Source organism: Phacochoerus africanus, chromosome 5 (assembly GCF_016906955.1).
Source record: "Phacochoerus africanus isolate WHEZ1 chromosome 5, ROS_Pafr_v1, whole genome shotgun sequence".
NCBI lineage: Eukaryota > Metazoa > Chordata > Mammalia > Artiodactyla > Suidae > Phacochoerus > Phacochoerus africanus.
The window spans coordinates 42,863,560-42,877,884 of record NC_062548.1 but is presented as its reverse complement, the minus strand read 5'-3'; the positions used below and the strand labels follow the sequence as shown (position 1 = coordinate 42,877,884).

Below are 14,325 nucleotides of genomic sequence, written 5' to 3'. Positions count from 1 at the left end.
CGGAGCCTATGTGTAACAGTAAAGGACGGGAGGCTCAGTGACCCCAGGAGCGAGTGGCCTCAAAACTCCACTGACGAGGAATGCTCTCAACAGAGCAAAAGCGTAAAAGACCTGCCTTAGTACCTGTATTTGTTGACCAAAAGAAATGCAAAGAGGATTTTTGCTTTTATGGAAAAAGGCGAAAAGTAAAAACAGAGTTGCGCCTGGGTTTTGCAGGAACCGTTACAGAGGCAGCACACACCCCGGGCAGCAAGAGTGGCACCACCAAGCTTCCTCCCTGGGGACCCACACTCAGTATCTCGGCATCAGACCACCGTAGCTTTGAGCTCTGCTGACGAGGACCTACGCTTTATCTCGATTTATTCTCATGTCCGTTAGCAAGACGTGTCCTCTGACAATGGCTTGGTCACTCTGTGCCACTTGGCTTACAAAGGGTGTCATAGGAAGGCTCCACTAGAGGGTAGCGGGGGTGTGTGGGGGGAAACCTGTGTATCAAAATCTTAAGAGTGATGGTCTGAATATTGAAGCTATGGATCATTAGGGACTTTCTTCTTTGTAGCTTACCATGTTTTCTAAATTATCTATAATGCATATGAACCTATTCATCATATGAAAATATTCTTAATAAAAGCCCAAGTGTTTTTGTTCTTAAAAAAAAAAATACACCCTCAAAATAGCAGAAGCCGGAGTTCCTGTTGCGGCTCAGCAGTGATGAACCCAAGTAGTATCCATGAGGATGCAGGTTTGCTCCTGGCCTCGCTCAGTGGGTTTAGGATCTGGTCTTGTCACGAGCTGTGGTGTAGGTCACAGACGTGGCTTGTATCTGGCGTTGCTGTGGCTGCAGTGTACCCTGGCGACTTTGGCTCCTGTTCCACCCTAGCCTGGGAACTTCCATCTGCTGCGGGTACCCATGTGCCGTGGGTGTGGCCTTTTAAAAAAATAAAATAAAAAAGCAAGGCTGTAGGAACATGTGCCCAGTATGCTACCCAGGCCTTTTGAAAACTAAGGGTGACACATGGATGGCTTGAAACTGTGGGTAAAAGTAGGACACTTGGAGTGGTTAGGGTGAGGCAGATGCTTAACTTTTCACCCTACCTCCATTTTTACTTCAGAGTTTTGTGCCATGCACATGCAGCACCTTTTCAAATGACTAACACATAATTTTAAAAAATTTCTTATGGCCATACCTGTGGGACTGAATCCAAGCACAGCTGCGGTGATGCTGGATCCTTTAACCCACTGCTCTGGGCCAGGGAACTCGCACTTGCCGCCCCAGGGGAAACTCCTAACACATACAATTTTTCATTTAATAATTATTTGTTCCAGCAAGTTCACCCTTGGGATCTGTTGTTCAGAAAGTAAAGACATCAGGACAGAAGGATCTATGTGCAGAGATTTTTTTCTGCAGCATTGGAACAAAAATAAATGGAAATATACTCTTACTACAAAATTTTCACTTAAAAACTTTTTAATGGAGAGGGAGCATGGGTGAGTTGTGGGAAGAACACCTCAAACTGAGCTACTAAGAGACAGTCACCTTGGGAGTCAGGGTGTGGAGATAGTAATTTTCTTATTTATTTCTCTAGCCTTCACTTTGCTACAACATACCTGATAATTTACCCCTCCCCCCCAGAAAAAAACTAATGATGTTAGGTTAAATAAAAAGGTAATCCATTTCCAGTGCCCAGTGAGGAGCTGGTGGGAGTGGCCACAAATTGTAAGTCCCATCCTGTCCCCTGGCCCCTACACTGGGGTGCAGGGAGGCTCCCGGATGGGGAAGAAGACACCCCCCCCAGGGGAGGAGCATGAGCAGCACCAGTGCCTCCTTGCTTCTGGGGTACCTGCGATGGGAGTGGGGACAGTGTGGGGCCCTGGAGGGTAGTTGTTCCCCCGGGGACAGGCTGCTGCAGCCCCTCCCTTGGAATGGGCAGGGGTGGCTCTGGGTGGGGTGTGCACCCACCCGTCACTCTCTTCTTTCACTCCTCGCTTTTGTAAGGGGGGGTGAGGAGAACAGTGTTGCTTTCTCTCAGCATACTTCTCCCTGGTTTCAGGAACTTCTCTAGGGAGGCAGCCTCTCATCTGCAGTCTCATGTAATCAGCTTTGTAGGTTGGAATTCTAGGGCAGCTTAGCAGTTTGGGCCCCTGTGCCTGTGTCTTCAGGCGGTATGTTTGTTTGTTTGGCTTTGCCGTGGCATGTGAAAGTTCCCAGGCCAAGGATCGAACCTGCGCCGCAGCGGCGACTTGAGCCGCTGCAGTGACAGTGCCAGATCCTTAACCCGCTGCGGCACAAGGGACGTCCCTCAGGCAGTATGTTTTAGTGCCAATGCTCACAGATCGTGAGCCTTGAATGAAGCGTTTCTCTCGTGCACACTGTGGTCCCAGGGCCTCAGCCGTCAGGGTTTACTGGTGTCGTGTCTTCTCCTTCTCATCAGGAAACCATAAACACGGGCCCTTTTGTGATGCGCTCCACGTGTCGGAGGTGCGGGGGCCGCGGCTCCATCATCACGTCCCCCTGCGTGGTGTGCAGGGGCACAGGACAAGCCAAGCAGAAGAAGAAAGTGATGATCCCCGTGCCTGCCGGTAGGTCTGGGGCTCCCCCACGCACGGGGGCTGGCCCCCGAGGCCACCATGTCTTGGAGTCTGGAGCCCGAACTGGAGGAGGACCTGCAGTCTTCCTGCGTTTGCCTCCTTGCCCAAGTCATCCTTAAGACCTGCCCTCGGGCATCCCGTGGGGAGATGGGACCTGCCATGCCCGCTCTGCTCTGCAGGAAGGAGCTCCTCCATCTCCACCTCCTGTCTCACGGCCCAGCCTCCAGCCCCGGCCCCTGGCCTCCTGCCCTCAGAGCTAGCCCGTGGCTGCTTCCCCAGCTGCCTCTTGTTCCCGGTGGGGGGGGTCTTTCCACAGGGCGGTCTGATCGAGGCGCTCATCCTGTTGAAACCCCTGTGGCCACTCGGGGGCCGAGAAATGGCCTCATCTTTTGGCCCCTGCTGGTCCCTCCTGTCCACCTCCCTTTCGGCGGGTTTACTCTGTTCTCCTGCAGCTCCCAGCCCAAGTGTCACCTCCCTGGGGAAGCTTTCTGGAGCCCTGTCTGTTCCTTAGGGGTCCCTCAGTCTGGAGGGGTGGTCTTGCCCTTTGGAGCACATGTCCCTGTTGATAGTGATATGTTTCTTAGTGTTGTCCGGCAACTGGCGTCTCCCCTACTGGACTCTAAACTCACTGAGCTACCGCGTGGACCTGGCAGTAGAGCTAAGCGAAGAGGAGTGGTTTTGATTGATTGTCAGTTAGTGTATGTTGCACCTTTGAGAAGTTACACCTGTCGCCATGCTGGATAATCGTGTTGTTCCTTGTTAACAAGAAACGGGAATTAGTAAGGAAGTCAGTGGGGTGCGTGGATCCAGCATAGACGGTGCCTTGAGGGGTCCCCTCATAACCGCTTTTGTTTTGATTTGTAGGAGTCGAGGATGGCCAGACTGTGAGGATGCCTGTAGGAAAAAGAGAAATTTTCATCACATTCAGGGTAGGTGCTCTGCTGGCACAGCTTCTGTCGGGCCCTTGTGCTCCTGGAGAGGACATGGCCAGGGCTTCTCATGCAGCCTCACCCAGCACGTCCTGCCATCGCTTTGCCAGGCGAGCGGTGGCCAGCCTGGCAGGATGGTTACACATGGGTCTCGTCAAGCTTTGTGCCGAGAACAGGGTTTCCTCAAGGTCGTTTACAGGCTGTAAACATAAGACCGATAAAAAAGACATGTCCTGTGTTTTACTTTATGTATCACATTTATCGTAGACATGTGTGCCAAAGCTACCGTCCCACATACGACATGCAGGGCAAACCTGGTTTTCTGAGGGGAGGGAAACATCTGGGGAGGCGGCCCCTTGTGTGGCGATTCCACCTGCCGGGTGCCCAACAGCCCCGCAGGTGCAGCACCTGGAGGCGCGTCAGACAGAGGCAGGGTGCGTGACAGCCTCGCTCACGGTGGCAGGACGCCAACGCCAGCCTGCTGTCCTTGTGGAAGAGAATGAGGCGGGGGCTGCACTGTGGGGACAGGGCACTGAGCTGCGTGCGTCAGTGAGACACCCTGGGGCTTCTTGGTTCCAGCCGAGGGAGAGCGCAGGTTGCAGGAGGCGCAGGAAAGGCGGTCCCCCGGGGAGCGTTTTAGACCACGGGGAGTGGGGTGTGTTGTTCAGGGGCATGTAAATATGTGGAGGGAGCAAAAAGATGCTTGTAGGATGAGAAATCCTAAATTCTGCGAGGCATCACTCTGGAGGGGTGATCCAAAGGCAAGGAGACGTTTCCTGTTCTGTTACCTAAGCCAGGTTGTGGGTATGCCACATGGGTTATTTTATTTACTTTGCTGGTTTACATGTATGTGGAGTATTTCATGATTTAAAACAAGGACACCCATGTTCCCTTGTGATGCAGCAGGTTAAGGCTCCAGTGTTACCTCAGCTGTGGGTGCAGGTTTGATCCCGGGCCTGGGGACTTTCACATGCTGAAGATGTGGCCAAGATAAATAACTAAATAAAGCAAAACCAGAAACTGCTGTAAAGGATGAGTCTTGCAGACTGAGCCAGCAAGGACAGAGGCAACAGTCTGGAAGCCCATCTGTTAGGAAGGCCTGGTAGAGAATTCGGATTGTTCCCAGCTGATAATAGAAAAAAAAAGGGAAAGACCCCACTGAAGGCAAAGAATGCCTTTGAGACCCAACTAATAGTGCTTATAAAATCAGAATCCCTCCAGGGGTGCCAGTCTGACTCGAGGGTCGTTTGTGGAAAATGACCATTTGGAAAGTAAAGCATTTTCTGCCGTCACAGACTGTATTGGTCTGTGTCTCCTCATACTTTCCAATCAAGTAAGATTTCAATTCTTAGTGTTCAAAAGCCAATTTTACTTTCTTCCCTTGAAAATTGAATGGCTTGATCTGAGACCCACAGTCTTGTATGCAGTAAAGGGAGCTCTCAGCTGTGGCTCCCGGAGCCCGGGGTGGTGGCCCCTTGGCCGAAAGCACCTTCTCTCCCCTGATGCTGCGCTCAGCTGTGAGACGCGGCCCTTGTCCCCTCTCCAGAAGGACGTGTCTGTGCTTGGCCCCAGGTGCAGAAAAGCCCCGTGTTCCGGAGGGACGGCGCCGACATCCACTCCGACCTCTTTATCTCCATAGCACAGGCGCTTCTCGGGGGCACGGCCAGGGCGCAGGGCCTGTACGAGACAATCAATGTGACGGTAAGAGCGCACGGCCTTGCCACCCTTGTGCGTCATTGCTTTTCTTTCTCTGAAACGGGAAGTGGCCGAGAAGTGCCGGAGCTGTGAACACCCCACTCTGTGGGGTTCGGGGCGACGAGGTCTGGGCAAGGCAGGAGGCATGCCCCAGTTGGCACTGCCCGCTCCCAGGTCTCGCTCTCCTCACTGCCGCTCTGGGCTCAGCTTCCCGAGGCCCCCGCCCTCCTCCAAGTCTTCTGCTCGGGAGCCCAGCTCAGCCAGGGGTGGGCAGGTGAGCTCAGAAGCCTGCATGGATTCTTTTGAGGGACCAAATGGTCTTCGCGTCATGCAGTGTTTCCACTTGGGCGACTGGAGACCAAGGGAAACGAGGGGTTCCTTTTGATTTTAGATCCCCGCTGGGATTCAGACAGACCAGAAGATTCGGTTGAGTGGGAAAGGCATCCCCCGGATCAACAGCTACGGCTACGGCGACCACTACATTCACGTCAAGATCCGAGTTCCCAGGTGAGTGTTTCTCCGCTGCCGCCAGGCCCGCCTGTTCTCTGCAGCTCTGCCCGCTGAGCGGGGCCGGAGGAGGGCCTTCCACCTGCCGAGCGGTGTCTCCCACCCAAGGGCCCCTTCTGTAAAGTGGACATAATAAAAAAGTTTACCTTCATCGAGTTAGTGAAAGATTAAACATAGGACTGCTTAGCTGTTGCTGCTGCTGTTAATCGTGTTATTATTGCTGTCAGGATGCTCACCCTCTGGTGAGAGAGAGATCTTTTTTTTTCTTTTTTGCTCTTTAGGGTCACACCCACGGCATATGGAGGTTCCCACACTAGGGGTCAAATCAGAGCTGTAGCCCCTGGCCTACGCCACAGCCACAGCAACAGCAACATGGGATCCGAGCCTCGTCTGGGATCCGAGCCACAACTCATGGCAACGCTGGATCCTTAACCCACTGAGCAAGGCCTGGGGTTGAACCTGTGACCTCCTGGATGCTAGTCAGACCCGTTTCCTCTGAGCCACGATGGGAACTCTCAGAGAGCTGAATCTATAACCAGATCTGCGTGTGATGTCCGCGTCCTCTGGGAGAAAAGCTTGAGCAGGGAGCTGTGGGCAGCCAGAGCAGGGCCTCTCCACCTTGCTTGGGTGGACTGGGTTTCTGGCACCCTTTTTTCTGTTGTTGTTTTACTTTTTAGGGCCGCACCCATGGCATATGGAAGTTTCCAGGCTAGGGGTCAAATCCGAGCTGTAGCTGCCGGCCTACACCAGAGCCACAGCAACACCAGATCTTAGCCGCATCCGTGATCTATACCACAGCTCATGGCAATGCCACTTCCTTAACCCACTGAGCAAGGCCATGGATCGAACCCACGTCCTCATGGATACCAGTTGGATTTGTTTCCACTGCCCCACAATGGGAACTCCTCCAGCACCCTTTTTAATGGGATCATTTCCTACACACATTTCTAACAGCTTTCTGTTGCCCCTGTAAACTATTTAGCATAGCCACAGTGGCAGTTTTTTTATTATTTTTTTTAGGGCTCCATGCGTGGCATATGGAAGTTCCCAGGCTAAGGGTCAAATCGGAGTTGTAGCCACCAGCCTGAAGCACAGCAATGCCAGATCCAAGCCAGGTCTGCGTGCAACCCACACCACATCTCATGGCAACGCCAGGTCCTTAACCCTCTGATCGAGGCCAGTGATCAAATTGGCATCCTCATAGATCCTAGTTGGGTTCCTTAACTGCTGAGCTACACAGGAGCTCCAACAGTGACAGTTGTTTGAAAAAAAACTTAGAGGAGTTCCTGTCGTGGCTCAGTGGTTAATGAACAAACCCAACTAGCATTCATGAGGACGCAGGTTCAATCCTTGGGCTCACTCAGTGGGTTAAGAATCTGGTGTTGCCATGAGCTGTGGTGTAGGTTGCAGACTTGGCTTGGATCCTTTGTTGCTGTTGACTGTGGTTTAGGCTGTTGGCTACAGCTCCAATTTGACCCCTAGCCTGGGAACCTCCATATGCCATGAGTGCGGCCCTAAAAAGACAAAAAAAAAAAAAGCGGTCCCTCCCAAAAATAAAAAAAACTTAAGACTGTTTAGGAGGCTGACCTTATGGAAGCTTTGAGAGCATGGGCTCTTAGTTCAGGGGTGTCTTGTGCCTGGATTTCGGGTCCCACGTTTCCCCCATGCTGCATCCACATGCCTTAAAGAGCAGCCCAGAGGAAACACTCAGACACTGTGCTGGGTCCACAGGAGACTGACAAGCCGGCAGCAGAGCCTGATCCTGAGCTATGCCGAGGACGAGACCGACGTGGAGGGAACGGTGAATGGCGTCACGAACACGAGCACTGGTGAGGCGGCTAGAGGGCGGGCGGCTGGGAAGCACGGCGGGTTCTCCACTCAGGCATCTTTATGGAGCCTCCAGAGAGCACGGTGGAAAGGGGGCCGAGGGCTAGGAACGTGCAGGGCAGCCGCTCTCCCTCCTGGGCGCGCTGGTCAGGGTTAGCGAGTTCCACGCGCTTCCTGCCAGGTGGCAGCTGTGCATCAGAGAGCAGCTCTCCTGAGTTCTATCCTTGGTTCTGCCACTTGCCTTGTGACCTTGGGCACATCCCTACATGAGAGCATCTTGCAGGCGCTGAAGGAGGAGGTGGATTGGAAGGCTCAGTGCATTTCTAACCCAGAAAGCTTCCCCAGGATTTCAGAGTGTTCTGTAAACAGCAGCTCCCGCAGTGGTGGAAAAACGCAGAAGCAAAAACGTAGTCACTTGATGCCAAATGTGCCTGTTCACAGCAGTCTGACGCTGCATTCCGAGGGCTGTGAACCTTGCTTACTCTGAGCACAAACATGATGCGTCTTCTGTGGAGAGCCGTTAAGTAAGACTGACTTGATACCAAAATGCTTGAAAGCAGAGTTCTCACCATAGGATGGCTGCTTCTTACGGTGGGGCCTCCTGCTGGGGCCAGGACGGGCTGTGCTGGGGGTGAACTGGTCTGGGCTGCCCATCATGTTGCCTCCTTGTTGCATCATTTTGTTTTTGTCAGTGTCCTGGATTTGCCTCTCGCCCTCTCAGAACTTGAATGGTATTAGATTCGTTGTGCAGTCATTCAGAGCAGGTGGCCGGAGCCGGGGGCGGAGGGCTTCGACTTGCAGCTCCAGGGCACGGGTGCATCCCAGCCACAGCAGCAGCAGCCGCCGCCTCCTTTGCATGGACGTGGCCGAGCTCCTGTCAAGTCCAGAGGGCCAAGTTCTCTTGAAAAAGCAGCCGTTGCAAATCCTGTCCGTGGCCGACTTATTTTAGTGGTTTGGTTCACAGACTTTTCTTGTATTTTCTCGTTAACGTCTCTTGAACTAAACGGAAGTGGGGATCGTTGTTCCACATGACTCACTGTAGCACGTGAGGTTTGTTCTGCAGACGGCGCTCGGCCCTCTTTCCCACCCACTAGGGGAGTGAGGTCTGCCGAAGCTGAGCCCGGGTCAGGACCGCGGCCTCCTTCACTGTATTTGAAGGCTGGGAACTCGGAGTCACCAGTTGTTGTTTTGATCCCCTTTCCGAGAGCCTAGATTGGGGGCCGATTGTAGTGTCAGCCTACGGGTGTTGTTAGAACCCTCGTGGCTTCCACGGCTCCTTGTTCTCTTAGCTCACTCCCTCCCTTGCTTGGCCAGGACTTATTGGGAGGCTCCTGTGTGCCGGACACTGGACCAGATCTTGCTTTCAGATTTCCCATTGACATAATTTTGCTGAGTCTTAACCTTAATATATGCATTGCACACATTTCTGAAAAGTCGTTTATAAAGTGAAATCGGTAGGCCAAGTTGTTTTTTTCCTATTCACTTCCATTGGCATTTCAGGATTGTATTCCAGTGAAAAATTTGGCTCCCAGACAGAATTTTTTAAATTGCATTTTAGAATCTTAGCATTGGCTTTGAAGGATGCATCATCTGTCATCCTGCTGCCTGGATGTGTTGGGCCTCATGTTCACACCGTGAAGGGTGCCTTTGGAGTCTGCATGTGAAAACACACCAGTGCTTGTAATTCCCTGCTCCTGACAGCTCCTCTGAGAGTGGGCCCCCTTGTATTTAAGTAGAGCCTGAGTCTTGGTTGTACTGGAAGCAGCTGAATTCAGTCGTCAGTGGTTCTTGGGCTACAGTGTCACCTTTTTTTTTTTTTTTGACTGAACCTGCGGCATGTGGATCAAACTCATGCCATAGCAGGGACCCAGGCCCCTGCAGTGGCAACGCCAGATCCTTAACCCGCTGCATCACAAGGGAACTCCCAGTGTCATTTCTTTAGAGCCTCTAAGTGCCACTGCACGTACACATTCATTCCTGAGCGTCTTTGCTTTCATTCCGGGAAAGGGTACCAAGAGGGCATTTGGAGTAGTTTCAGTCACTTAGGAAACGGACCTAAAGTGTTCAGTGGGTTTGATGTTGTTTATTTCCATTCGCTAAAGCAGCTGCTGAAAACCTTAATGGCTGACCCTGGCTTCGTTCCCAGTCTATGAAGCAGAAGGATGCTTGGGGCCCTTAGTGCTCTCGGGGGACTGGGCACTCTGAGGTTACCACGTGACCTTTTGGGTTAGAGACAGCGTGGCTGATTGTTTGTTTCATCATTAGTTCCTGGACCAGCCCCCGCCCTTCTGTTGAGCTGTAGTGTAGGAACCTGATCCAGAGCCTCTTGGGGTGTGCGTCTCCCTCGTGCGTTCTCGGACCAGCTGACAGTATTCCCTATCGAGGATCCCCTTTGTGGAGGCAGATCGGAGGCAAGAAGAGGATAAGGGGAGAGACATTTCCTTAGAGCGAGAGGCACGCTGCTGGCCCCCTCTGTGCCTGCAGACGGCCCAGGGAGCCAGGCTGCGAGTGGAGACCCACACCTACACCTGCGGGCCCGGTCCAGTCCTCCTGGAGTCCTCCTGGCTTCGGATTCTTCACACAGATGGTCCTTGAGCATTTGCCGTGGGCTGAGAAGTGATGCGCAGAGAGACGGTCCTGGCCCTCGTCCACTTACAGTGTAGGGGCGTAGCACCGGCCGAGCGCTGAACCCCCAAATAAGAGCTAGGCGTTGCTTATTACATGAGGAGTTTGTAACTGGAGAAGGTACTTTGGCCCAGGTGCAGCAGGTTAAGGATCCAGCGTTGTCACTGCAGCGGCTTGGGTGGCTGCTATGGTGCGGGTTTGAGCCTTGGCCCGGGAATGTCCACGTGCCATGGTGAGCAGCCGTCCCACACTCCTACCTGGGAGGCCCCGCTTGTGGTAAACCAGACAGTCCTCTCTGAACCCCCTGCATGGGTACAGCGCCTGCCGGCTAGGTTTACTTGTATTCGTTTTCTCTCTGAGGGAGGGAGCCGTGACCCCTGCGTGGGAAAGCCAGGTCTGGTTGAGAGAGCAGTCCTGGCCCGGATCCGTCTGCAGTGGGCTGCACGGCCACCCCGCCGCGATCACCTCCTGGAGGTGCAGACTGGAAACACCCGCCCGTGTGGCTGGTGGGACCTGCCTGTTGACCGCAGGGGCGCGAATGCTGTACCGGCCGCCTTCACTTTGGAAAGAAGGCACTCGTGCGTGTGTCCTGCAGCGAGACCAGCAGGCAGCCGTGTGCCCGGGACGTCCTGTGAGGACACGTCCCTCCTCCCTGCCAGAGATGCCATGTTGGGGTTGACCTTGTCATCCACAGGCAGAGAGAGGCTCCCAGGTTATCTCTGACTTTCGGTTCAGGATCTTAAATTCAGTGCTGAAGTTCTTTGACGTGGCTGTCAGTAGGCCTGGCTCCTGAGGGAGCCCGAGTTTCATGCAGAGAGAGGGCGCTAAGCCGGTGTCTGTCTCCAGGCCTGTCTGTGTTTTGCTGTGAGTCATTAACCTGCTAACTAGGTGCCTACTCTGGCTCTCCCAGGTTGTGGCCCCAGGGAGTAACTGCTTCCTGCCCCCGAGGTGACGGGGACAGCAGTGTCGGGGAGGAGGGCGATGACGGTCCCTGAGGGTTTCTGTGCCCCGTCATGATGAGTAATGAAGAGCTGGGTTCTGCTGTCAGATGATCCAGGTCCCAGCTCTGCAGTTTTTAGTGTAGCCTCAGGCAGGTTTCTTCTCTTCTCTGAGCCTCAGTTTCCTCATCTGTAAGTTGGGGAGCAGAGTAGCTTCTACTTCACAAGGCTCTCATGTGATTAAATTAGATCACGTGGGTAAAGCACTTGGGGCCTCACCTGGAGAGTCCTGGACATTGGGGTCTCCTGGCCACCCAGGCTTTTGTGACCGCTCAGACCTCTCTTAGCCACTGCTGTCTTGGAGGACATTTCTGAGCTGGGAGAGCTCGCCAGACATACTGAGCACAGTCTAGTCCAGCCTCGTGGTTGGTGGGCCTTTAAAATGATGCATTTGGGGAGTTCCTGGCACAGCGGAAACAATCCAACTAGTATCCATGGGGACATGGGTTCGATCCCTGGCCTTGCTCAGTTGGTTCAGGACCTGGTGTTGCCATGAGCTGTGGTGTAGGTCACAGAGGCAGCTTGGATCTGGTGTTGCTGTGGTGGAGGCCGGCAGCTGCAGCTCCGATTTGACCCCTAGCCTGGGAACCTCCATATGCTGCACCTTCAGCCTTAAAAAGCCAAAAAAAAAAGGATGTATTTGTGCCATGAGTTGCTCTCAGTGGACCCTCTGGACGCCTCAGAGCATCTTCCCTTTACCTGGAGCATGTGGGTTAGATGCCTGCTTGTGACACACTGGGGCCTCAGCTGCAATTGTCGCACATGAGAAGTGCACATGTCTTGGATCCTAGAGACAGTTTGTGTGCACAGACGGGGTGTGGAAGCTGGTTGGTTGGTCTCGGGTGTGTTCTTTGCCTTCTCTGAGCTGGTGGGTGAGAGCCTGGGCTCTGGTGTCCTATGCTGGGGTCTGAACCCAGGCCTCCTGGCCACTTAGCGGCTCTGTGACCAGCACGCCACCTTGCCCCTTTGTGCCTCTGTTTTGGTTTTCCCATCTGTGGAATTCACCTGTAAGGTTCTGCAAAGGATTGAGAGTGCTAATGTGGGCACGTGTGGCCTGGAAGGCATGGGGCCCGGGGCTCTGTTTCTGTTAGGCCTGCCGAGATAGACAGACGGCTTTCCCTTTCTGCTCTTGTCCCTCGTGAGGGCCAGTAGCTTGAACCATCGGGATGCACTGGAGGGCTAGGTCTCTGACAGGCCAGGCGACCCCTGCCAACCTGGGTGAGGCCCAGTCTTCTCGCAGGGTGGCCAGCGGGGCTGGGATGGGATGCGTGGCAGTGTGCGCCCTTGACCCCAGTTCTCTCTGCTGTTTGTGCCCAGGTGGCAGCACCATGGATAGCTCCGCAGGAGGCAAGGCTAGGCCCCAGGCTGGGGAGGACAAGGAGGGATTCCTTTCCAAACTTAAGAAAATGTTTACCTCCTGATATCCCAGCCGAGGTAGGACAATCCCTGAGGCTCCTCCCCTCGATTCTCTCTGTGGACTAACCCCTGTTTCCCCCACTTTAACCAGCACTGTCCTCCAGAGTGGAGGAGGTGCTGTCTCAGGCCTGGGGTGTCTGCTCCCTCAGAGCCTGCCTCCCAGCCCTGGGGAGTCAGCCGGTAGCGCAGGCCCGAACCACACCACCACACTGGCCTCTGCGGGGGCCGCTTCCCAGCCCTCCTCCCGCCAGCTCTGGGGGCCGTGCATCCCGCAGTGCTGGGAACCGGGTGTCCCTCGGTCACACAGGGCAAGTCGCAGCAGAGCGGGGCCTAGGACTCCGGCCGCCTCACCCCCCCTGGGCTGCAGTGTCCTGTCCTGCCTGGGAGGCCCGGGGCGCTCAGCAGGGGGGAGGTGAGGGGCACTGCCTGTGGTGTCTCGGGACTCGCTCTTCCTTGTGCGGGTCCCTGGGGCTGGGGCTCCTGGCGCAGCTCCTTCCCAGGGGTGACGGACACTCACCAACAGGCACGTTCTTCCTGCCGTGCCAGTGAAACATAACTGCTTGTGTCTTGGCTCAGGAAAACGGTCCACTGGAAACTAGGCCACAGGCAACAGCCCCTCCTCGTGGCCAGGGCACCTCGGAGGATCCCACACAGCAGCACGGGGCCCGCCTGCAGAGGCCTCCGGACAGCCTGGCAACAGCCAAACCATGTGACAACTCACGTCTCCACGGAAGCCCCTGTGGACGGCCCCTGGGCAGTCGGCACGGCATGCCTAAGGGCCGGTGGTTTCCTGTCCATGGGTAGGTACACGTGGCCTTGCCTGGCTCAGGCAGAGTCGGACAGCTGGACCCTCCTTGCAGAGCTCAGACTCTCATTGAATCGGATGTGGTGGAGATCTTAGTTAATGAATTAAAGGCCATGCTTACAGCTTAAAAACGAAGCCTTAAGCTGCACTGACTTGTAGAGTGATTGATTTCTCTCTCAGCAAAGCTCCGGGGTGTTCCAGAGTGAGTCTTTCCTGATCAGGTGTCTTTTCCAGGAACCTGGGGCCTGCACGCCCTGCTGGTGTCGTCCCCCCTCAGCAGGGGTGTCCCCTGGCCCTTCTTGGAGTCTGTTTTGATTCCCAAAGGTACCAAGTGGCCGGAACCTGGGGGCCTTGGGGGCCCGAGTGACATGGATGAAGAGGGTCCCTGGCTATGGCCCTCTTGACCATGTGGGCCGCGATCCCTGTCAGGCCGCTTGCCCCCGATGTTGAGGTCTGTTCTAAGCCGGGCGTGAGCAGCGCTCCGGCCCCTCTGCTGGACCACAGGCGGCCGTGGCCGGGGGCTCGACTAACGGCCTTTGCTCCGAGCCCTGCCCGCTGCCTGCCGGGGCCTGGTTCTCCCCCCCCCACACTGTTGACCTCTGTTTTCAGAAGTGTGTTTAAATTATTCAGTGCTAAGAATCATAGTCCTTTCCTTTATAGATGTTCGTTCAGAAAAGGAAAGCAGCAGCCCTCCAGCCAGAGCAACCCTGCTCCCCAGCCTCGGCCTGTAGGCAGGGTGGGTCCCATTGTGTTTCCAGACACCCTGCTGTGCTGAGACAGGTTAATGGAGAGCCAGTCTGGATAGCTTCCTTCTTGTTTTCCTTCATAATTTACTACAATAAAGCATCTACTAGCGTCTAATCTAAGAATGTAAAATGATTCTGTATCAATGTAAATAAGATTATCTACTGCAGAAATATATTTAAAACCTAAA

The 14,325-nt window shown here is 54.4% G+C and overlaps 1 protein-coding gene across 2 annotated transcripts in view; it reads left to right on the top strand.

Moving 5' to 3' along the window:
• The window catches only part of DNAJA3 (DnaJ heat shock protein family (Hsp40) member A3), a 35,411-nt gene extending 21,086 nt beyond the window's left edge, over window positions 1-14,325 (top strand). Inside the window, exons 6-12 of one of the 2 annotated variants that reach the window (XM_047780643.1) lie at window positions 2,433-2,580; window positions 3,454-3,518; window positions 5,091-5,219; window positions 5,605-5,720; window positions 7,452-7,549; window positions 12,488-12,604; window positions 13,163-14,325. In XM_047780643.1, the coding sequence (XP_047636599.1) occupies window positions 2,433-2,580; window positions 3,454-3,518; window positions 5,091-5,219; window positions 5,605-5,720; window positions 7,452-7,549; window positions 12,488-12,591 (660 nt within the window). In that variant the 3' untranslated portion in view covers window positions 12,592-12,604; window positions 13,163-14,325. The remainder of the gene's footprint in view (window positions 1-2,432; window positions 2,581-3,453; window positions 3,519-5,090; window positions 5,220-5,604; window positions 5,721-7,451; window positions 7,550-12,487; window positions 12,605-13,162) is intronic. The other variant, XM_047780644.1, reaches the window with a different exon arrangement.